This window comes from Hyperoodon ampullatus (genome assembly GCF_949752795.1).
Source record: "Hyperoodon ampullatus genome assembly, chromosome: 14".
Taxonomy (NCBI): Eukaryota; Metazoa; Chordata; class Mammalia; order Artiodactyla; family Ziphiidae; genus Hyperoodon; species Hyperoodon ampullatus.
Genome location: NC_136927.1, coordinates 33,886,561 through 33,910,587, shown reverse-complemented (window position 1 = coordinate 33,910,587; position 24,027 = coordinate 33,886,561). Strand labels below are relative to the sequence as shown.

Here is a 24,027-nt window from a genome sequence, read left to right as displayed (position 1 = left end):
AAAGCAGCTTTCTCTTCTTAGACCTCATTCTCTCAACATCTGTGTATATCAGTGTGACCAAAGAGTCATGTTATAAAATGGTCTCTCCTATGAAGTGGCCCCATGTTCCAAGGGCAGCATTACAGCAAGTTCTGATCTATTTTTGGACTTAGTTGTGCTTTCATCTTTAGATCTGTAAGCTTGGAGACATAGTAAAGGATAGTATTGAATTGAGCTGCCAATCTTGATTGGAGTCTTGCTTTTGGGGAGGGTTACCTGGGGTATTGACAGATAACAGTTACAGAGCGTTTACCGTGTACCAAGCACGATGTAAGAGCTTTACTTATATTAGCTCATTTGATCCTCACAAAAGCCTAACGAGGGAGCTTTGATGGAGGCCCAGAGCGGGAGTGATCTGTCCAAGATCACATAGCAAATAAGTGGTGGAGCAAAGATTCAAACTCAGACAGTGGGACGCCAGGGGCCGTGCTGTTAGTCATTACTCTGAAATACCTGTTGCGTCCCAATCAGAAGAGCAATCATTGTCACAGAGCGAGTTATGCATGATTGTAAATAGCACCCACCTGCGTGCAGTTGAGAGGCCTGTGGCTGAGTCTTTGATAATGTAACCGAGGCATTTCTCTAGTCTAGACCAAAGCCCTTGTTTTCAGTGACTCTGTTATCTCAAGGTCTTGTGTGGAGAGAATTAAGAAATAGATAGCTTTCTTTCTGCCTATTTAGGATGTTTCTGCAGCACAAACTAATGCCATTTGGATTTGGCAGGGCAGTGCACTTAGCAATCGTCATGATTTGTGATGATCTTGGGAAAACTGTTTTTTTTTTTTCTTTTTTCCTCTTTAGAAAGTGCAGAAGGTTTTCCAAGTTATGACACAGCTTCTGAACAGCTCCACGAGGCAGGCTATGATGCTTATATCACAGGACTATGCTTCATCTCCATGGCAAACTACCTAGGTACTCACTATACATGTTTCTGTTAGACACACCATGGTCCAGAGTGGATCTTCCCTGTGTGCCCTTTCCCTGGGACCCACTCACCCAGTGAGAAGTGGGAGGGTTTTGAGGTTGGAGTGGGAGGAGGGGGAGGATGTTAGGGCGGGGGATGGAGAGTACACGGGGAGAACCATCACTGCTTACCTGTGGTGTACTTGGCCTGGATAAGTACCTTTTACCCTTGCTGAACCATACCATTGATTTAAAGATATTTTTCAGGCTTTGTCTACTTGACTGTATGTAATATTCTGCCTTTTTTCATTAGGTTCTTTTCTTAGTCCTCCAAAGATTCATGTGTCTGCCAGATCAAAACTCATCGAACCTTTTTTTAACAAGTAAGTAATCAGGGCCGCAGTCCCCCAGCATTCTCTCACTGTGGAAGAGCCTAGTATCTGGGATGTCTATTAGGGGTGATTGGGAGGTCTAGGGCATTTTTAGATAAGATATTTTTCATCTCTGGTGACTCAGATGTTTTTTGAAAAATAGAAATTGACCTTTTCAAAAATAATTTATTAAATACATTGGCTAAATAAAAGAAAGAAAACATTATTGAAGGTAGCACATCTCTTCCAAGGCAAAGAACTGGTGGTTTTGGAATTTAAATGACTCACAAGGGAGACTGTGTGTATGTGTCTGTGTACACAGTCAGACCTAACTTACCCCTAACAAGCTTTCTGTGTGAGATTATTATTTATGCTTGCATTATTATCTGATTAAATAATGTTCTTTCTAAGATGATGTTGGTTACACAGATGGCTTTTAAGATAATCTATGGAGAAGTTGTGATTATCATTGCATCCCGAGCCCTCATCTGAATGGATCCAATGAAGTAAAAGCTTGCTCGGATACCTTCATTGTTGGAGGAAGTCATGTGATTCAGGGAAACGTCTAAGTTCAGAGCATTTCCAAAGAATCTCAGATAGGTACTTCAAAGTGCGGTTTGTGCTTTCTTGGCACAGTTGAGGCTAAAGTTATGGATGTGATCCTCAAGCCGGCCACAGTTTGGCTCCGTGCCAGAGCCCTAAACCTTCATCTTTACCCCAGCTCTTTTCAAGGGGTTGGTTCTAGGAGATTCAGGGCAAGCCAGACAGAACAGGGCAGCCCACATCGATCACTACTACCACTGAGAGAAAGAACTGTTTCAGTGTTGGGTTGGTTACATCATTTCCTTACATTATAATGCAGCACTTTACATTTTCATCAGTGCTGCACCAAGTAAGAATGCTGTCTCCTTCAGAGTCTGTATAAATACCAGTATCACAGTGCTTGTTTGTAGGTGACATGCTGCAGAGACAGATGTTAATTCCAACCATCTGGATTCCTATAGACTTGGAATTTGTGTAGTCTGAGTTAGTGAATTGTATCATACTGTGGCTTCTTACTTTTTTAATCTTTGTTTTTCTTTTCTGTGGAAGTTCAGAGGTAAATGTGTTTGACTTTTCAAAACATCTTTCAAAGAGGACTGGGTAACAGTGTAGTGTATATTGAAAATTAAGTTGAATTTTTCTGCATGGGAAATCAGTTCTGCTAACAGTTGAGTTCTAGCTGTCTATCCAGCTCAAAATAGGTTTTTCTTAGCTCTTAATTCTAATTTTGGGGGTAGTGTTTATCTTTGTATATCTTAGGAAAGACAGTTATGTCATTGACTATGGAATCTGCAGGTGACACTAAATATTGTTTGGATCGTGGCCTTTCCTTGCATTTTTTTTTTTTTTTTTTTTGTGGTACGCGGGCCTCTCACTGCTGTGGCCTCTCCCGTTGCGGAGCACAGGCTCCGGACGCGCAGGCTCAGCGGCCATGGCTCACGGGCCCAGCTGCTCCGCGGCATGTGGGATCCTCCCGGACCGGGGCACGAACCCATGTCCCCTGCATCGGCAGGCGAACTCTCAACCACTGCGCCACCAGGGAAGCCCCTTTCCTTGCATTTTTATGTTTGTTTTTTAAATATTTATTTATTTTATTTTTGGCTGCATCGGATCTTCGTTGTGGCGCGTGGGCTCTTCGTTGCGGTTCACGGGCTCCTCTCTAGTTGTGGCATGGGCTCCAGAGCGCATGGGCTCTGTAGCTGTGGCGCATGGGCTCTCTAGTTGTGGCTCACATGCTCAGTAGTTGCAGCATGTGGGCTTTGTTGCCCCGTGGCATGTGGGATCTTAGTTCCCTGACCGGGGATCGAACCGCGTCCCCTGCATTGGAAGGCAGATTCTTAACCACTGGACCAACCAGGGAAGTCCTGCATTTTTGTGTTTTTGATGTTAAGTTCGTTGTTTAACAATATTTTCCAACTGGGAGATGTTTACTCGTGTTTAAATATTTAAAACAACAATCCTGCTTCTCCACTAAAATCAGCTTCTAGTAAAATCAAGTGATGGATACAAACTGGGTTAGATAGAGGCTGTCTCTAGTTTTATCAGTCATCTGTGTGACCAAAATGAACAGTAGTCAAAATAGGCTTTGATTTAAAAGTTTAAATAAGACTTTATATATTTCTAGATCAATTTATTATTGTTCATTATGTGCAAAGATATTACTCAGAAGAACTGGGCAGTAAACACATAACTTCACTTTAAATTGGGACTTGTGTCTATTCAGACTATTTTTTGCTGAAACCTAGATGCATATCAAAAATAGTTGAGGATTGAGGAATCCTCCTGTGATATTGCCCTGAAAATTCTTGGCCACTTTGATTTTTTTGCTCTATTTTTCCCCATCTGTAAAGGAAGAATCTTCATCTTCGAAGGGGAAAAAAATTCCAGCAGGATTTGAAGTGCAAAATAAGGACTGTTTTTATTCTATGTTGGAATAGCTTGGTCAAATACAGCTATTCATTCTTTTTTTTTTTTTTTAACATCTTTATTGGAGTATAATTGCTTTACAGTGTTGTGTTAGTTTCTGCTGTATAACAAAGTGAATCAGCTATATGCATACATATATCCCTATATTCCCTCCCTGTTGCATCTCCCTCCCATCCTCCCTATCCCACCCTTCTAGGTGGTCACAAAGCACCGAGCTGAACTCCCTGTGCTATGCAGCTGCTTCCCACTAGCTATCTGTTTTACATTTGGTAGTGTGTCTATGTCAGTGCTACTCTCTCACTTCGTCCCAGCTTATTACCCTTCCCCCTCTCCGTGTCCTCAAGTCCATTCTCTACATCTGCGTCTTTATTCCTGTCCTGCCCCTAGGTTCTTCAGAACCATTTTTTTTTTTTTAGATTCCATATATATGGGTTAGCATACAGTATTTGTTTTTCTCTTTCTGACTTACTTCACTCTGTATGACAGACTCTAGGTCCATCCACCCCACTACAAATAACTCAGTTTCGTTTCTTTTTATGGCTGAGTAATATTCCATTGTATATATGCGCCACATCTTCTTTATCCATTCATCTGTAGATGGACACTTAGATTGCTTCCATGTCCTGGCTGTTGTAAATAATGCTGCAGTGAACATTGTGGTACATGACTCTTTTTGAATTATGGTTTTCTCTGTGTATATGCCCATTAGTGGGATTGCTGGGTCATATGGTAGTTCTATTTTTAGTTTTTTGGTTTTTTTTTTTTTGCGGTGCGCGGGCCTCTCACTGTCGTGGCCTCTCCCGTTGCGGAGTACAGGCTCCAGACGCACATGCTCAGCGGCCACAGCTCACGGGCCCAGCCACTCCGCGGCATGTGGGATCTTCCCGGACTGGGGCACGAACCCGTGTCCCCTGCATCGGCAGGCGGACTCTCAACCACTGCGCCACCAGGGAAGCCCTATTTTTAGTTTTTTAAGGAACCTCCATACTGTTCTCCATAGTCAGCCATCCATTCTTAACCCATTTAGAAAGTGGGAAAAGCAGTTGCTTCTTTTGACATCTCTTTTTGTGTTAATATTGACCTCATTCTTACTTAAATGCAGGTTTCATTTATGACATTAAACCTTGATTTTGTTACTTTTCTTCAAGATTGCCCTTGTAGAAAAACATCCAGCAATTGCCGTCAACATTATCTCAAGTGGTTGGTTTTAGAAAAATCTGTAAATTTTTCTGAGGGTTTATTTGTTTTGGCACCAGCCTGTCGTCAATGTAAGCTTAACCTAACCAAACATGCATAGCCCTAATATAAATTTGGATGGACATGATACAATTACACATGCAAATAATATTTTGTTCTGCTCTCACCACATTTAAGTTTAAAAAGTAGACCTTGAGGGGAGATAAACTCCACCTATTTCTGCATTATTCTAAATTAGCATCTGGCTGTGTTAGGTGTGCTTTTTGGGGAAGCTTCACTGAGTCAGCTATTGAGAAGATCCCGAGACAGTTGGTGCTTGAGCAGAATGCAGACTGAGTGCAGTACAGGGTGCTTTCTGAGCCCTGTTTGTCCAAGAGAACCTCCCAGCAGGACTTCACATGGTACCATTTGTCTCTTTCATGGCCTTGGCACCTCCCGTATTTCTCCCTTCCTTTTTGGACTCAGAATGAAAGTCCTAAGATTGCTGAGCGACGGAAATCAGGGTGAGACCACTGCTAATGACGGGCTGTGTGCACTGTGTTCTTCCTTTATGTCATGGGCTCTCTGCTCAGGAAGTGGTTTACCTTCTTTTATGACTTTGGTCCGTTTTCATCAATGCATGGAAAACCAAACTTAGAGAAGAGCCTTTGGTGAAATCTTTTTAGTCTGGAAGGAGCTAAAAATACTCTCTGCTTTTACTTTTTATTGCACCACAGAAAGCACAAAATCAGACTTTTGCCTTAACGTTTTATTAACAGCCATCTGTTTCTGCAAGACACCTTGAACTCTTTTGTAGATAACCTTTTCTGAAGGGTTTTGGGGGAAGGTTGTTTTCTATTTACCTCAGTTCTTAGAAGGAGGAAGGAAATGAGCACGTATCTTATTTTGGCTAATTTCTATGTAGTGGAGTTAAAAAGGAAGAACTGCCTGCACTTTACTGTACAGGATGGCTGCCTGGTGCTTGACACAAGTGTTTTGAATTTGAGCAGGAGTCCTGTAGAAATCTGGGTCTTCCTGGGATGACATGGCTATATGTTCTATCTAAGCTGTAGGTGAGGAGACAAGCCATAAGACAATTTGTTTCCTCCTCTGTAAAAACAGGGGTGGAACTATTCCCTTCCCGTGGAAGTTACAAAGATCGCATGAGATGCAAAAGGATTTTGATAGTTCCTAGAACTTAGTGGGTGGCTAGCATATATTATTTTCCTTTCTTGAAATGCAAGAGAATTTAACACACTGGGAGATTCAAAACAATAGATGTGGTAGCAGAATGTATTTTATGGTTCTAGTTTCATGATAGAGAAGAAAATTTGTTACCATGCAGATATAAAACTGGAGCAAATGTGAAGTGTCCGCTTTTCCTGTACTCACCTTTTAGTGTTTGCTTATGAAAAATCAGATGATGATGAAGTATGTCAGATTGGTACATAATGGGAGCAAGATTGCTTTGATATGGAGCATTTTAAAGAGTTTTGTTATTCAAATGAAAACAGCAATTTATGGAGAGTTGTATAGGTATCTAAAACAGTGGTAGGTGTAGAGTGGGAGGAATCATTGCGGCACCTGAAATAAAGCACACCGATACTTTCTCCCTTTTCCTCCGTGGAAAACAATCATGTTCCAGCAGCAGGTTTTCTCTTACAATACGCATGTGCTTCGTATTTAACATCAGAGAGACTTTAACCTGAAGGACTGTAGGAAAACGAAATACTTAAGATCTGCGCTGAACCTCCTTTCTTTCACTGATACTGGACAGGCCCATGCTTATTTGCCTCACTTACCAGCAGCTCCCCTTCGCCAGGTGACCCGTGTGTCCCGAAGTGTAGACCCTGCTTGTCTCCCACGAGGGTGGTGCCCGACCCCCTGCAGGGGGGCCCTCACCTCACCTTCTCCTGTCCTGCCTGCCCCTCATACAGAGGAGCAGAAGGTACTCGAGCAACAAGAGGGCAAGGCTAACCTGTCCTGGTTCCCAGCAGTTGCTGTCGGGTTTTAGCATCCTGGGTGATGGAGCAAATGTGTCTTTACTGAGATCCTGTTCAGCCTGGTTATCAATAAAGTCTATTGTTTTAAGTGTTACAGTAATTCGCCCCATGAGACTTCCAGTTTCCCAACATAAGCAAGAGTTACAACACAGTTTGTGTTGTTGGGAAGCCTAGCTGTGAGTGTCACAGTGCACCACATAATTGGTTTCTATTTGCATTTCACATGTTAAAATCATTTGATTAATTTCTACAGTAGAACTGCTTCACTTCAGGGTATCATGTAGTAGAGAGCAGTTGTGGTCTCTGGGGTCAGGTACCTGGATTTGAATCCCAGCCCCACTCCTTACACCTGGGCCCCCTTGGGCAAGTTACCCTCCCTGTGCCTCAGCTTCCTCATCTGGAGTTGAGAGCATTGGTACCCATTTGATAGGTGTGCCGTCAGGGTGACATGGGAAAATGTATGTAAAATGCACGGTGCCTGGCATGTCACGGGCCTCAGTCAGCTTGTCACTGTTGTGGGAACGTTTATACTTTGAAGACCTGCTTGTTTGACCAAGTGCTTGGAGCTTTTTGTTTTTATAGAAAATACCATATAATCGTACCTTTAGTACTGTACACCCCCTATAAGAAGGGCTTTGTATTCAATTATGAGCCTTGATCAGAGAAGGGAGGGAGGGGAGGAAAAAGCATGCTTGTAACTGAATGGTGCTCAGGGAGAGGATGTGCATGCGCATCTTTTTTGCTTGTTATTTCCCCCCGAGGCATATGGTCATATCTCAGTCTTTAGGCTGGGTAGCATTTTCAGTTGTAGATTTTTACTGGGAGAGGAAAGTAAAGAAATAACATTTATAAGTGACCCTTTGAAAGCTCTTTCTTTTTTATTTTTTTAAACAGCTTTATTGGGATATAAATTCACATACCATACAATTCACCCATTTAAAGTGTACAATTCAGTGGTTTTGGGTACATGACATTATGCATTTTCTAAAATTATGGTAAAATATATGTAACATACAATTTGCCATTTTAACCATTTTTAAGTGTACAATTCAGTGGCATTAATTACATGCACAGTGCTGTGCAACCATCACCACTATCTATTTCCAGAACTTTTTCCTCACCCCAAACAAACTCCATAACCATCAGGCAATAACTCCCCATTCCCCGTTCCCCTAAGCCCTAGGTAAACCTCTCATCTACTTTTCTGTCTCTATAAATTTGTCCTTTTGTGAGCTGTTTCTTTTTGAGCAACACATTGCTTCAGTGAGATCTTAATCTATTAAAACGATTGCTATTTTGCAAACACCTGGAGGAGTTTTCTTTTCTATTTGCGTTGCTGTTTTGGGGAGTGGTGCCACACCCTCCGTAAGGTTTGCTCTCAGGCAAGGCAGCAGGGGCCTCAGCGGGGGCCGCCTGGGTTCTCATTACGCCGCCTTCTGAAGCCAGGTCTGCTTCTGTGAAGTGGGGGTAGTAAACATCCACCTTGGGGGGCCGCCCTGAGGCTGCAGAGTCCCTTCGGTCAGGCTGCTGGCATAGCACATAGCATGGAGGGGTTGTACTGAGTGCGGCTGTGACTGTCACCACAGTGAACTTCCAAGAAGATAAGGTGAATCTCGTTTTTCCCGGTACTGGGGACAGTGGTAGATAAACAAAACAGGCTGTATGGACTTACCTCAGATCCTTGGGTGACAGTCTCTCTGTGTTGACAGGAGGAAAGAGGCAGAAGTGTGTGGTGTCAATAAAATCTTTTTTTATAGAGAACAGCAACCTAGAAGTCCTCTTAAGAAAGCACTTCATAACTGTTTTCGTATCTTACTTAAAAAGGTCTTGCAGCGAGGTTGGATTGTGAATGAGAAGAGAATACGTCTCTGTGTGTTGGTCGCACTCATGTGCACTGAGCCTCAGGATGCTGGTGAGGCTGTGTGACTGGTGAGCAGCAGAGTGAAGCAGACACCTTCTCCATTCCTCTGCCACCAGGAGCATTTGTGTTGAGCACATCCTTTTCCCCAGGAACCCCCGGTCATGACAGAGCAAGGAGGTCAGGGGAGGCAGAATGGAGGCGAATAATAGCAGTGCCGATTATGGGACCCTTCCTTTCCGATGGGCTGGCTTTCCCAAGAACTCGGTATTTGCTGTCCTTTAATTTTATGTTAATGGTGCTTGAGTACAGGAGCAATGTCCTCTGTCCCCTCGGTTCTACCAAAAATGGGTCTTGAACCAGGGATAGGGAACGTAGCTCATCACTCATCCTAAACCAGTTAGAACTGTTGTGGACGCTGCTTCTTTTTAAAAAAAAAAAAAAATTATCCCATTGCTTCTATCTGACTACCTATCTATCTATCTATCTATTTACTGTTTTTGGCTGTGTTGGGTCTTCATTGCTGCATGCGCGCTTTCTCAAGTTGCGGCGAGTGGGGCCTACTCTTCGTTTCAGTGCGCCGGCTTCTCATTGCGGTGGCTTCTCTTGTGGAACACGGGCTTTAGGAATGTGGGTTTCAGCAGTTGCGGCACGTGGGCTCAGTAGTTGTGGCTCACGGGCTCTAGAATGCATGCTCAGTAGTGGCTCATGGGCTTAGTTGCTCCGCAGCATGTGGGATCTTCCCGGACCAGGGATCGAACCCGTGTCCTCTGCATTGGCAGGAGGATTCTTTTTTTTTTTTTTTGCATTACGCAGGCCTCTCACTGCTGTGGCCTCTCCCATTCCGGAGCACGGGCTCCGGACGCGCAGGCCCAGTGGCCATGGCTCACGGGCCTAGCCGCTCCGCGGCATGTGGGATCCTCCCGGACTGGGGCATGAACCCGTGTCCCCTGCATCGGCAGGCGGACTCTCAACCACTGCGCCACCAGGGAAGCCCCTGCAGGAGGATTCTTAACTACTGAGCCACCAGGGAAGTCCCTGGATGCTGCTTCTTAATTATTAAGAGTCTAGGGAGTAAGCCTTTTAATAGAAGCGGAGTCCATTCTCAACCTCTTCCAAATTGTGCAAATTTTGGAGTCAGGTGCCATGAAGAGTAAAAATCACACTGTTAACGAACGCTTAGAGCAGCCTCCCAGATTCTGGAAGACTTGAAACCAGTTGCACCCTAGTTTACCGAATGTATTTTTCCCTGGTACGCAGGGTGTATTTTATCCTCATATCCCTTAACCAAAGTCCTTTATTTTGCCCCAACTCATGTTCATTTTACTTTGGGTTTCCCAAATTACTAGGATGGAAAGAATCTCCAAGGACTGGCTTGGTTTGATTGCCCTGAAAGTTAGTACACTGATTTTCATAAAGGTGAAAGACAAGGCAAGTCTAGGGGCACATTATAATATCCTGAAGCCTTTAGTGTGGGGCTTTTCAAGACTGGGAACTTAGTACGTGTTTCCAAACTAGTTGTTGACTTCTCCAGGGAAGGGGGTGCTTGCCTCAAGCTGATTTTGCCTTATCTAATTTCTGCCTTGCAGTCTTGTTTGCCAAAAGATTTATTAGGCAAGCTGCTACCGTGGCTTTGTCAAAAGGCTACTTTTTAGAGAAACCTTAAAGGGCACCCACTCCACATACCTCTACTTGGCATGCCAGCCCTGTGGGCCCCCAGGAGCTGTCCACATGTGGGCCCGTTCTAGCCTTGTATTTGCTCTGGTTGCTTTAAAGTACACATCCCTCTGGCTTAATAACTTGTTTATCGTAACGATAAACAAATAATTTGTTGAGGTTAAAAAAATCAATCCCTGGATATTTGTTTAAACAGCTTGCCTCCTCCATGGCAGGATATCATATTAGTTTCCTATGATTCCTGTAAAAAATCACTGCAAGCTTGGTAGGTGCCTTAAAACAACAGAATTTATTCTTTCACAGTTCTGGAGGCCAGAAGTTTGAAATCAAGGTATAGGTACGGCTGTGCTCCTTCCAGAGGCTCTGTCTCTCTAGCATCTGGTGACTGCTGGCCCTCCTTGGCTTGCGGCCGCATCACTCCAATCTCTGCCTCCATTGTCCCATTGCCTCCCCCTCTTTGTGTGTCCTGTCTCCCTCTACCTTTCTCTTATAAGGACAGTTGTGATGGCGTTTAGGGTCCACTTGGATAGTTCAGGATATGTCCTCATCTTAAGGTCCTTAACCTAATTTCTAGTTATATCTGCTAAGATCCTTTGTCCAAATGAGGCAGTGTTCACAGGTTCTGGGAATTAGAATGTGGATATATCTTTTTGGAGGCCCACTGAATAGACATTAGTGAAGTCAGCATTCTTAGGTATTCCTTGCCTTGCTTTGGCCCTGGCTATGAACAAGTAGGTAATAGTTATTTCCAAGACTATTTAATAGTTAATTTATACAATTCAAGGGTTAGCAGTGAGGGACTTCCTGCTGGTGCAGTGGATAAGACTCCACGCTCCCAATGCTGGGGGCCTGGGTTCAATCTCTGGTCAGGGAACTAGATCCCACATGCATGCCACAACTAAGAGTTCACATGCCGCAACTAAGGAGCCGGGGAGCTGCAACAAAGGAGCCTGACTGCCGCAACCAAGACCTGGTGCAACCAAATAAATGAATAAATAAATATTTTTTTAAAAAAGGTTAGCTGTACTCTAAGAAATTTAGACTAGCTAACAAATATCTTCTCCAATGAACATCTTCCACGGTTCAGAGGATTTCACCCACATTGACTGTAATTTCTGACAGCAGCCCTGAGGGGGTAGGTAATAGTGTCCCCATTTGAGAGCTGAGGCCATCTGCTGAGGGCCCCAGAAACCACAGTCAGGGATAACCCAGGTCTGTCCGCAGCTGGGAATGGATTCTTCCTCCACGGCAACAGTCTCTAAAAGACATAGTTCTACGGTTAGTGGCACATTTTCTTAAGAGATAATGCTAGTATCTTTGAAAGATTTCTTTCTGTGTTTGGCTTGAGCAGTGATTCTAAAAGACATTGACTTTGACCCTTGGATTGTGGGGGACTGGTTTCCTCTGACATTTTACGATCTGCTGTTTTACAGGCCCTGCGGACGTTGCCTTTGTACAAGGTTTAGTTTAACACTTTTATTTGATGTACTTTGATATGGTTCATTTGATGGAGACTGTTTACATGAGCTGCTGGTTTTCTTTCTTTCTTTCTTCTTTCCTTTCTTTCCCCCTTCCTTGTTGCTTGCGTTATTTCTCTGCTTGAGAAGGGACATAAGTTGGCTTCGGGACAAATGTCGGGTAATGTTGTATTTGTCAAAACATCAAGTGGCTAGATGGAAATTGCATGCGCCCCACCCCCCGCGTGAAATGGAAATAGCTGGTGCCCCAGTAACGCTCCTGTAGCCAGCGGTTGCCCTCTTATTTTACACGAGAGCTTTAGTGAGCAAAACAAATGAGCTTATTTTGTGAGAGATGTCTGCATGCTTCCTACCCTGGATGATAAAATCAATTTTTTATAGCGCATAAATATGTATAATGATGAGCCCTTGCATACAAGGTTCTTATGAAGTGCTTTTACTGCTGTGCCCTGAAGGAAATACCAAGACCATTTGCAAGTACAGTAGAGCTGGCAGTCGTTAAAGGTTTCAATTTTCTTTTGGAAGGCTTGGGACTTCGGGTGAGGTACAAATTAATTCACCGCTTAAATTGTGTTGAGATTAGATTTTACTCGACATTTCTGTATTCCAGTCTTCAGTGGTATAAAAGGACTGCAGTTTTACTTGGAAATCTCTTTTTTTTTTGAGGTAAAGCTTTTTAGGAAGAGAAGTGTAGTCTTGATGAAAGCAGATGAGCAAATGCAAATTTTTACTCATTTATTGAAATACTGAGTTTCTAGATGGAAGAATGGGAAGCTTGGAGGCTGGAGGATTTTCCTTTTGCTCAGGCAAGACACCAGAATAAACACTGTTCTCCTTTATGAAGACATGCCATAACATCAGACATCCTTCTAGATCATTCAGGCCTGTGTGTATGTGTACAAATCTGACCTACGTAAAATAAGCATTCAGATTCCTCAGTGTCTCGCTCAACCCTGAGATGTGCTGATGCACTGGCTTTCCTGATGGTGATCATGGTATGTGGGGGCAGGTGTGACTGGAAGGCCTGATGCCCAGGTAGCCCAGATAGCAGCTCTTTCTGCACTGCAAACATGGGAAGGTTGTCCTTTTGACCTGTGCCTATATGGCTCTCTTCTCTGCTCGGTCATCCTAGTTGCCTTCCTCAGTGTACCCAGAGCTCTTCTCAGACAGCAACATCATTTCTTGTATCTGGACTCTGCCCCATCACACAAAGCTATAATTTAATCAGATCTTAAAGGATTACCAAAAAACCCCATGGACAGCAGGCTCACTGTTTCACATGGAGGCTTTGGAAGTAGCTCAGGTTAAAGCCCGATGGGAGTAGGTACCCAGCAGAGAGAAGGCAAGAGCCTTTAGTGTAGGGCTTGTAGTGGGAAGCTTTGGGTCTGAGTCTGCCTCTGCTCCCATGATGGCCAAGCGTGAGCCACTGGACTTGGGAAAACCTGCTTCCTCATTCCTTGTATGACAGGACTGATGCCTGCCTGTCCTCCAGACACCAGAGGATCAAATGAGGCTGAATGTGCCATAATAAATACTGTTATTTTAGTCAGGGACTTTATCCTTTAAAAAAGTAATATATATTTTTCCTGACTGAAACACAAATTACCCACTCGTAATTCCACCAGCCAAAAAGAAAAAAAAAAAAAAAAGCTGTCATTTTAGTGTTATTTCCTACTAGTGTGTTTTCTATCTCTATTTCATTTATTGAGTTGTACTATTTATATAATTTTGTAACTTAAAAAAATACAGTAAAGGATTTTACAGAAGACAGTAAAACTAGTGGTTAGCAGCATCATGTCACTGGCCTTCGGTGGTTTGTCAGGTGGATATATCATTGTCCACTTATAACCTAACCTTTGTGTTGGGCCTTTTGTCAGATGCACGTCCACTGCACTGCCCTGGGCATTACTGGTTTTTCTGCCAGTTGCTTCTTAAAGTGGCCCTCAGTGCACCTCACTGATTCACTGTCTTTCTCTGCCATCAGTTGACAGCATTGGAAAGCATGCTGCTGCAGGAGCAAAATTAAATATTTTATTTCATTTCTGAATAGAATTATTGGCCTTACACATAGACTCGGTCATGCAGAATTTTAACAAGCTGTAATGATCTTTTCGATTCCCCGAGGATTGAGCCTACGTGCAAAGTATTCCTGATTGACCTTCAGGACTTCCTGTGTGCATTTTTTTTCCAAAGGATATATCCAGCCACTTCTTTTCCATAGCACTTTATTTATTTATTTATTTATTTATGCCCCACGGCATGCAAGATCTTAGTTCCCGGGATCAAATCTGCACCCCCTGCAGTGGAAGCACGGAGTCTTAACCACTGGACCGCCAGGGAAGTACCCCTGTGTGCATTTTTGAATATCACCTTTGCCCTTTTTGCTTTCTTGAGCACAGCTGCATAAAATGGGTTAATACTGGCACTGTTTTGCAATCCTTTTTTATTCACTGGACAACTAGGGAATGGTTCAGATAAGCCATAGTCCAAGGCAAGCTATTGTGTCATCAAAGAATAACGTTTGATCTTAGTGTACTTCTTTTGAGCTGCTCAGTGTGTTTTGTGGTTGCCAGAATCTGGCTCTGAAACTTGTTGGTAAGGTCGGAGAATTTTGATAAGCTTGGAGACATCTGATTCTTTGTATGTATGTGAGTGTTCCTCCTTCCAATGTTGGCCAGCCTTAGGTGCTGCTTTAGTGGTTAAAGTTTGTGATGCTGGAGGTGCTGATTTGTGGCCAAGTCACAGAAAGGGTTGGACTTTTGCCAGTGAGTTGCCAAGAAGGTAGTTTAAGTAATCTTTTTTTTTTACTTTCTTCTTAAAAATGAGAAAAACAGCTGTCAGCAATAATTTTCCCCAATTTATCTCTTGCAGAGAACCTAGTTGCATGCCACAGTTCAGCTCCTGGTTTCCAGGAGTGGTGGAAGCCTTATGTTATTGCTTCCTGGATTTTGAGGTAGTCCTTGGTGTTTGTTGTAATCGTTTTGTGTTTTTCTAATCCAAAATGATTTACTGTAAACAAATCATTAAGACTAATACTTTTTTGGACAAGTTGACACAAGTCATTATTATCCAGCTGACCAATGAATCATCATGAATGGCAATTAACACAGCCTTGAACGTACTCTTTTTCTGTGAACCCAGTGATTTCAGTTCCCAGATTCTGAGTCAGTAGGGCGTAGGTGGGGCTTAGGAATTTACATATCTGTCCAGATGCCGATCTGGGGACTAGGGAAGCACATTTTGATAAGTGCTCAAGGTTCTAGGCTCCTAAGGAGCTTTATGTCTGAAATGAAATTCTTCTGTGACTATGGGCCTTCTTACACAGTCTAGGTCACAGTGTCATATCACCCTGGTCAGAAAAGAATGTTAGCAGATGGCTTTTCATGAGTGCCATGCAGCATATGGGCAGCAGAGGTGGGTAGCTGTTTGGGACATAAAGCCATTGTACACAGCCTATTCTGTGTAGCCTGTTAAAGAGGCTGAGCTGAATTCACCCAGCCTGCTGAGTGAATGACCCCGAGTATGCTGTGTTCTACCCTTGGATCTTTCTAGACATGTTTGAAAGCCGAGATAAACAGCATTACCAGTGTTATCATAGAACATTAAAAAACTGACAAATGCCAAAAAGAGTAAAATTTGTGTCATAGCATCTAGAATATGAACTTGAGTCATGTAGTTTACCAGGATAGAATCCTGGTGTAAAATTGGCCCTTGTATCAAATGGGGATTTTAATTTTAGTCTTTGACAGAGTTCATGTCAGTCCTTTGGAGAATAAGTGCTAAAATAATGTTTCACAAGGAAACTTGCAGGAACGTGGCAAGGGCCCCACACAGCCTTGAGTGTCTTTACCAAATTACAGCCGTCTTGAATCATCACTGAAACAGAAATAACGTTTCATGCAAGCCTTGGTCCGAATGTGTTTTTGATATCTGCAGATGAAAGGCCTCTTGAAAGAAACTGTTCTTCAGTACAGTCACAGGGAAGGAACATCCTTTCATGTGTTTATCAGCATTTCTGCTTGCCTAGTGCATTTCTTTATATATTAAAATGAAAATTGTCCAGTCAGATGATCTACACGTGAGGTATTTTATCAAATCACTCTAGGGAGTCAGTGTAGGCCTTTTGACAGCCAGTTTGTATGAGGCATGCATGCAATGAAATGTTTTAATTTTCCCTCAAGAGGGCAGGGGTGCTACCAGAGCAGTGGCTTGCAAACCGTCTGACCTAAGGGGGCAGGGAGGTCCTGGCGCATTTACTTTGGTTCTGTTCCACAGACACTCAGCTACAGTTTTAGAATTGGTTTCCCAATTGTATGGGGTGCAGTCTGCCAAGTCACACACAGAATTGGTTTTCATGTTCTTCCAGGGTTTGGGGCGATTCACTTCTCTCTAAAGCCCAGGCATGAAGGTGGAGGCATAGGGAATGAGTGAGAAGGGCTATTAATATAATTCATCTGAAATTTGAAAGGGGTTTCTATTTAGTTAAAGTATTGAGTAAGCAAACAAGATAGTGTAGGATTAACTAACTTAAAAAAATCTTCTTGAGTGTTTTCACTGAGAATAAATTTTTACTTAGTTTAAGGAGAAATGATACTTAAAATCCAGATGAAATATTAGAGAACAAAGAGCCAGTGTAATGCTTGACAAAAGATATCTTAAAAAAATTCTTTTTAAAATATTTGCATGGTGAGAGAATTGGGAACGTCTGCTTTTTAACTGTCATCCTTGTTTGTATTTATGGGACAGTAGGTTTTCTAAACTTGTTGAGGCCACATGATCTTAGGAGGAAAACAGTATTTTAAAAAGAAATAAAGCAATTGCAGACTCAACCTTGTGATTTCACTTTGTATTTGTCTCCCCCACAGCAGGTGAAGTAGTGCATAGGGTACACAAGATTGATTCTACTAGCATTTTCAATTAGACTTTCTCTAAGAACATCTCTGGTTATTTCCCCTGGACCTCTTGGTTCTGGTAGCCTCTATTTTCTTTCTTTCTTTTTTTTTTTAAATTTATTTTTCATTGAAGTATAGTTGAATTACAATGTGTTAATTACTGCTGTACAGCAGAGTGACTCGGTTATACATACATACATTCTTTTTCATTTTCTTTTCCATTACTGTTTATCACAGGATATTGAGTATAGTTCCCTGTGCTATACAGTAGAACCTTGTTGCTTATTCTATTTTCTTTTCTTTTTTTTGGCTGCGCTGGATCTTCGTTGCTGCGCGCGGGCTTTTCTCTAGCTGTGGCGAGCGGGGGCTATTCTTTGTTGCGGTGCGTGGGCTTCTCCTCGCGGTGGCTTCTTTTGTTGCGGAGCACAGGTTCTAGGCACGCGGGCTCAGTAGTTGTGGCTTGCGGGCTCTAGAGCGCAGGCTCAGTAGTTGAGGTGCACGGGCTTAGTTGCTCCGCGGCGTGTGGGATCTTCCCGGGCCAGGGATCGAACCCATGTCCCCTGCATTGGCAGGCAGACTCTTAACCACTGTGCCACCAGGGAAGTCCCTTTATTTTCTTTTTTAAGTTTAAAAAATAGTACTAAAAGGAATTTTTAAAAACAAAGTTTCCCAAAACGATTGGCTTTTTTGGGGGGCAGGGTGGTGGGGAGTAGTTTTTATTTTTGGTTTAATGACATTAGTGTTTTACAAAGCTGTCAAAATAGTATAAAATTTTGTGCTTTTTTAAAAATTAAAATTGTACCACAAGTTATTGATGTTTTGAAGTTTTTGAAAATTATCTTGAAGTTAATTTTGATCGTTTAATATTCTGTTGAAATGATGAACTGTAATTTACCAACCCCCACATAAATTGAACCTGGAGGTTGATTTTGATTATTGGTGCATTTGACTGTATAGCAGTGAACATCTTGTTGATTCAGCTTTTATTCTTCTGTTGAAATTTGGGTACACATTTTAAATTGTTTTTATGGTGCTTGACTTTTATATGTTCCTTTAACTTTTACTGAAAGTTTTCTTGATGTGGTTTTTAAAGCTGGGAGCCATCTCTAAATTTACTAGATGGAGAATTGAAAATTATGTGAAGCATAAAAATATTGATCCTTATAACCCAGGACTAACTTTTCAGGTTCTGGTTGTCAGTAGTAATAACAGTTACTTTCGAGGGGAACCTACTGTGTGCTGGGTGCTTTATATGTCTCATCGTCTTCTGGCATTGCAGGCAGTATTCATTAAATTGGGTAAACCAGCTACCAGAACCAGAATAGTACACTTGAGACTAAATTAGTGAACTAAAAATAAATTTGGTTTCTTAGCCATAGGATTTGGTTTATTAAATTGTAGGCTAGGCAACAAGTTCTCAAACCACAGAGTACCAGGACTTCGTTTTTTCTGGCATTAACCGAACAGTGGTATTCATGCTGATGGTTCCATTTGTAAACTAGATCATGCCCTGCCTGGCTTTTGAATGCCTGGTAATAATGTGACTTAATTGCGGGTCAGTGAAGCCAAACTAATTGCTTGTTGGGCACTTGGATTGCCTTTTTAATTTGCTGTATAATGCGGTCACTACCAGAAATGCACAATATGTTATCTAAATAAAGCTCATTAAAATCATCTTACAAACAGCAGAATGCCTGATATCTTGTCCATAATCATGCAAATAAAAGCAAATCAAATGGCATTACAGAGAGCTGTAACTTAGAAGTACTCTTTTAAAAGTGCCTTTGTATCCATTTTGGAAGTACACATAAATGATTGCTATGGTTTATATCCGTGTGATAGTTTTTTTTTTTTTTAAGCAAGGATTATTTTGCTTTGCGCTCTTAATATGTTTTAAATGGCAGTAATGACATGAGCTTTTGAGACGGTCACTTATTTAAGACCGTGCAGTTCACCCAGTAAGATTAGTATTCATCCAATGACTGCATTCAGTTAAAAAAAAAAGACATCAGTGACACATTCTTAGCTCACAAAACACCAGTCCATAGGGGTTACCTTTACAGTTGTGGGGACAGTTGTTCATAGGAGGTTAAGGTGGTTAGCAGTCTGTAGTACTTGTTTTCTCTCTGTTTCTCTGGACCAACAAGGCAGCTCTTTGACTCTTTGATTACGAATTTTTTTCATTTAACTAATACTTATTGAGTAGCTCCTGAGAGCCAGGAGCTGTTGTAGGTGTTGGGGGTACCAGTTTTTTTCTTCTATTTGTGATAAATATTTAGCCCTAGAGAAAAATGTGAAGTGAATCTTAAGACCCTTTAAAATGATTTTAGAAATAGGGTAATATAACTAAGAAGCTTCTACAAAAGAATTTAATAGATGCCTATATCTTTTTTTTTTTTTTAGCTAAATAAACATGCCTATATCAGTCTTTTTTTAATAGAAGTTAGTCCATTATCCGTTTTTCTTTTCTTTTGGTAGGCTATTTCTCATGAGAGTCATGGATATCCCCTATCTGAACTTGGAAGGACCAGACTGTAAGTGAATTTTTATTTTCTCGTTGCATCTGCATATTTAAGTGTGTGGTCTGGAAGGGATAACAGGAAAAGTATTACTGAAGAAAGAGCTTTATTCACTTAAAAATAGCCAGTGATTTTGTGGTTGATATGAATAGTATGCTTAAGTTAATGTTACCCTTGGGCCTTGATTAACTCATCTCTTTACTTACATTTTCCAGTTTATACGAGTTGAATTTTAAAAAAATATGTCTTCTCATCATTACTTCGTTTTCACTCAGAACTCTAAATTCATAATTTTTATAAGTATATATGTGATAGATTTTAAGATGTGCTAGACATGTCAATAACAGTACATTTTCTATTTTTCAATTATTTGAGTATGTATATATTTAAGTTTAGTGGGTGGATTTTTTTTTTTTTTTTCACTGAAAACCTCAGAAAGCCAGTCTATTGTGGAGGTGGTTGCTTCTTCTTCTGATTTTTCTTTTCCATTGCTGTTTTCCTAGCCTGGTTTATTTGCCTTAATATATGCCAATAGGCATAGAGAAATGGGTGAACTACACTTTGTACTTGATGATAATAATCATTGTAATAATAGTTTGAGGACATACTGTGTTGCACTCTATATTAGACTTACGTTTAAATCTGTCATTCTCACAGCAATTCTACGAGCTGAATATCATCATCCCCAATTTATAACCATGAGTGGCTGGAGTGGTTAGGTCTCTTGCTTAGAGTTGCACAGTTAAGTGGTGGGTCTGGGATTAGAAAACAAGATTGTGACTCAAGACTGCCTCTGCTCAAACACAGTCCATTTAACTTGGACACTGCATTATTATTATTATTATTATTTTAACTAAATAAACATATGGACAACTAGATTAAAAGGAGAAAGTTAAATGTTTAGTGAAACTTCTTGAACAGAGCAGTCTTTTTCTTTTTTTCGTTAAATAATTTTCCCAGGAACTTTATGAGCAAAGATGTTTCTGCATAGAATTGCTAGGGTTCAAATTGTTGTGGGTTCTGTAAAGTATCAGAGCATAAGGCCTAAGCTCAGATGGCAGTGTCCTTCCAGTCAATCCCAAGAATGCTTTCAGGGGTCATTTGGTAGTCATGAGACATTCATAACGATTCCCCAAGTTAGCCAGGGCTTAGTTTCCTCAAAGAACCACTGATCTGTTGTCCACTTTTCAGCTATCAGCCTTTCATCAAAAATTTGTCTTGTAGTGCAGCCTAAACGTGATCATGTCCTCCATGTGACATTCCCCAAAGAATGGAAAACCAGTGACCTTTACCAGCTTTTCAGTGCCTTTGGTAAGTAAAGCATAAGTACAGCTGTACTTCTAGGATCCTGCTCCTCTTTTGGTCTAGATGGTCAAAGGTATACAGATGGCTTTAGCTTGGGCATAAACAAGGATTAATAGGCAAGGTTTTAATCTCACTCATGGCATTTCTGGAGTTTGATATGCTGCTGTCTTTGTGCTAATGTGATCTGAGGAACTTTGCTAGCATCCCGCAATAGAGTGCTATTGTTAATCCATGGAAAGCAAGATACAGTTACTATGACTGCCCCTTACTGCCAACCATGGGAAATAAGTCTGGGCTAAGGATAAATTGTTTTTAAGATTAAATTCAGAGAGAATGTCTGTTTCATAAGGGCAGGCAGTTGCTGCTTGACATCGAATAGTCCAGGCAGACAAGCACAGATGTTTGAGAGGACAAAGATATGTGATATGTATGAGGTAGGGCTGTTCTTCTGTTACCTTTTTATCAGGTCAGGCAATTAGGTTAAATTGAACAGTCTTCTGATTAGGGTTTATAAAGGCCATTCTGATTGTAAGTCTTCAGCAATGTCTCTTTATTTTAACAAATAAAGTATTTAAGCTATTGTCTTTGGAAATTTGTGAATAAAGTGGAGGCAGCAGAAACCTAAATGTCCAATAATAAGAATGTTCAGTGAATGTTTATGTGTCTCCCCAACAGACTAGTATGTAGCCATCTTAAAAAGAGTTGAAGAGTTTGTTAAAAGATGGTAAAGTGTTTATATTTTAACATTTATAGTAAAAAGCAGATACAAAGTAGGATTCCTGTATAACTAACATTTTTTTTAAACTTTGTGTAGAAATCAAACTGAAAGGAAACATCATGCTCTTATCACTGAATGTTTCAGATAGGATTGTTTTCTTCCTGTTTATGCTTTTCTGTATTTCCTAAAATAAGCATATATTAGCTTTTATAAGTACAAAACGTTATGCACTTAATTTTCAGGAAAGTAAGTGAACGTAGGTATGTTTCTGGAAAGTTATCCTAATCTTTGCAGATAGTCTAAATGACTTCTGAAATTCTAGTCCTGATTTTTTTTTCTTTTTTTTTTTTTTTGGCTGAGTTGGGTCTTCGTTGCGGTGCACGGACTTCTCATTGTGGTGGCTTCTCTTGTTGCAGAGCACGGGCTCTAGGCATGCGGGCTTCAGTAGTTGTGGCACACGGGCTTAGTTGCCCCGCGGCATGTGGGATCTTCCCAGACCAGGGCTCGAACCCATGTCCCCTGCATTGACAGGTGGATTCTTAGCCACTGTGCCACCAGGGAAGCCCCTAGTCCTGCTTTTTAATTTAAATGCAGTTGAATTTTACAGCTCATTTCTTTGTAAAGCTTTTTATGTTGTTTCCCATTCTGTATTGCTTTTACCCCGATTTAGTCAAACTTTAATTAGCTAAATTAAGCAGAATGCTCTGAGTAGAATTTTTTTCATTTTAATTAAAAAAAGATTAGCTGTGTGATATTGAACAGGTAACCTCTCTGTATCTGTGTTTCCTTCTCGGAGATGATGTTGTTGATGATGATACCACCTATTTCATAGGCATGTCATGAAGATTAAATGAGTTGATCCATGGGAGGCATTCAGAATAGTATGTGGCATATAGTAACTACTTATGAAATGTTAAATATTATTATTTATCTAAAAAACATACAGGGTAGAGAGGTAAGGAAATAATAGTAAGTAAATTTTATAATTGAGAAAGTCCGGCACCCCACTGTGCAGCAGGAAGTGAGAGTTTTTTCCTGTGGTGGAGAAACAAAACAGTTTTCAAGTATTCCTAGCCTTTGAAAACTTTAGTAGATATTAAAAGATTTTTTTCATTGCTAAGTTCTGGTGATGTTTACCCATTTTTAAAAATTCTAGTTTTCTGTATTTTTTTAGGAAGAGTGGTAACAGATAGATCTCTGCTTTCCCTTCCTTTTCTCCAGCTCCCTGCCCCACTGTTCCTCTCCTGCCTCTCTTCAGGTCTCCTGCATTCCATTCTGATGCGTTTCGCTTTTTTTTTTTTTTTTTTTTTGGTAATTAATGACACACATTATTTTTTTTCATATTTATTTTTTAAAATTTTTGGCTATATCAGGTCTTAGTTGTGGCATGTGGGATCTTCCATGCAGGCTCTTCGTTGCAGTGTGGGCTTCTCTCTAGTGTGGCGCGCAGGCTTCAGAGTGCATGGGCTCTGTAGTTGTGGCTTGCGGGCTCAGTAGTTGCTGTGTGCGGGCTCAGTTGCCCTGCGGCATGTGGGATCTTAGTTCCCTGACCAGGGATTGAACCCGTGTCTCCTGCATTGGAAGCCAGATTCTTAACCACTGGACCACCAGGGAAGTCCCGCATTTTGCCTTTATTGAGGACTTGTCTCTGTATGTGAAAATCATTTTGTTTACTATACTGCTTTCTGTTCCTCTGTGTTTTTCTTTTCTCTATTAGTCTGTCTTGGTTTCCTCTCTCCGATGCCTTCTTTACCTCGTCCTCCATCCCCTACCTGTTTTCTTTACCCGGTTTCTTTACCTGACCTTGAGATCATCATTGAATTTTTCTTATTTCTTGCTACATTGATTCATTTCATGTTCCCCATTCATAATTTTCAGAGTTTGAATCTCTAAAAAGAAATAGTTGGGCTTTTTTTTTTTTTATCATACGTGGTCTCTGATTTTTATTAGTGATCTTTTTTTTTTTAATATACCAGGTTCATGGATTTTGAGTCTTTTAGTACATGAAACTGGTATATTCCTTCATTTATTTAGGTGTTCATTAGTTTTTGTTTGTTTTTTTATTTTGGCCTGACTGCACAGCTTGCGGGATCTCAGTTCTCTGACCGGGGATTGAACCCAGGCCACGGCAGTGAAAGTGCCAAATCCTAACCACTAGACCACCAGGGAACTCCCTGTTAGTGATCTTGATTGGAAAAATGTCTCCAGCCCTGGCATGAGATTGGGTTGAATGATAAACTGCCTCAGGATTTAATCCAGAAGGATCTATCTTTTGTTTTTAAAACAAATTTTTAAAGCTGCTTCTTTTTTCCTGGTTTGTCTGTTTTCTTGAAGTTTTTTTAAAATTTATTTTTGGCTGCGTTGGGTCTTCGTTGCTGTGTGCTGGCTTTCTCCAGTTGCGGTGAGCAGGGGCTACTCTTCATTGTGGTGTGCGGGCTTCTCATTGTGGTGGCTTCTCTTTGTTGTGGAGCACGGGCTCTAGGTGCGTGGGCTTCAGTAGTTGTGGCACATGGGCTCAGTAGTTGTGGCACATGGGCTTAGTTGCTCTGTGGCATGTGGGATCTTCCCGGACCAGGGCTCAAACCCGTGTCCCCTGCACTGGCAGGCAGATTCTTAATC

At 41.3% G+C, this 24,027-nt stretch overlaps 1 protein-coding gene across 2 annotated transcripts in view; it reads left to right on the top strand.

The window, feature by feature from the left end:
* PARN (poly(A)-specific ribonuclease) overlaps positions 1–24,027 on the top strand; it is a 160,248-nt gene that overhangs the window by 36,107 nt on the left and 100,114 nt on the right. For both annotated transcript variants that reach the window (XM_079720022.1, XM_079720021.1), the window contains 4 exons: positions 841–951; positions 1,256–1,325; positions 19,345–19,400; positions 20,610–20,696. In XM_079720022.1, the coding sequence (XP_079576148.1) occupies positions 841–951; positions 1,256–1,325; positions 19,345–19,400; positions 20,610–20,696 (324 nt within the window). The remainder of the gene's footprint in view (positions 1–840; positions 952–1,255; positions 1,326–19,344; positions 19,401–20,609; positions 20,697–24,027) is intronic.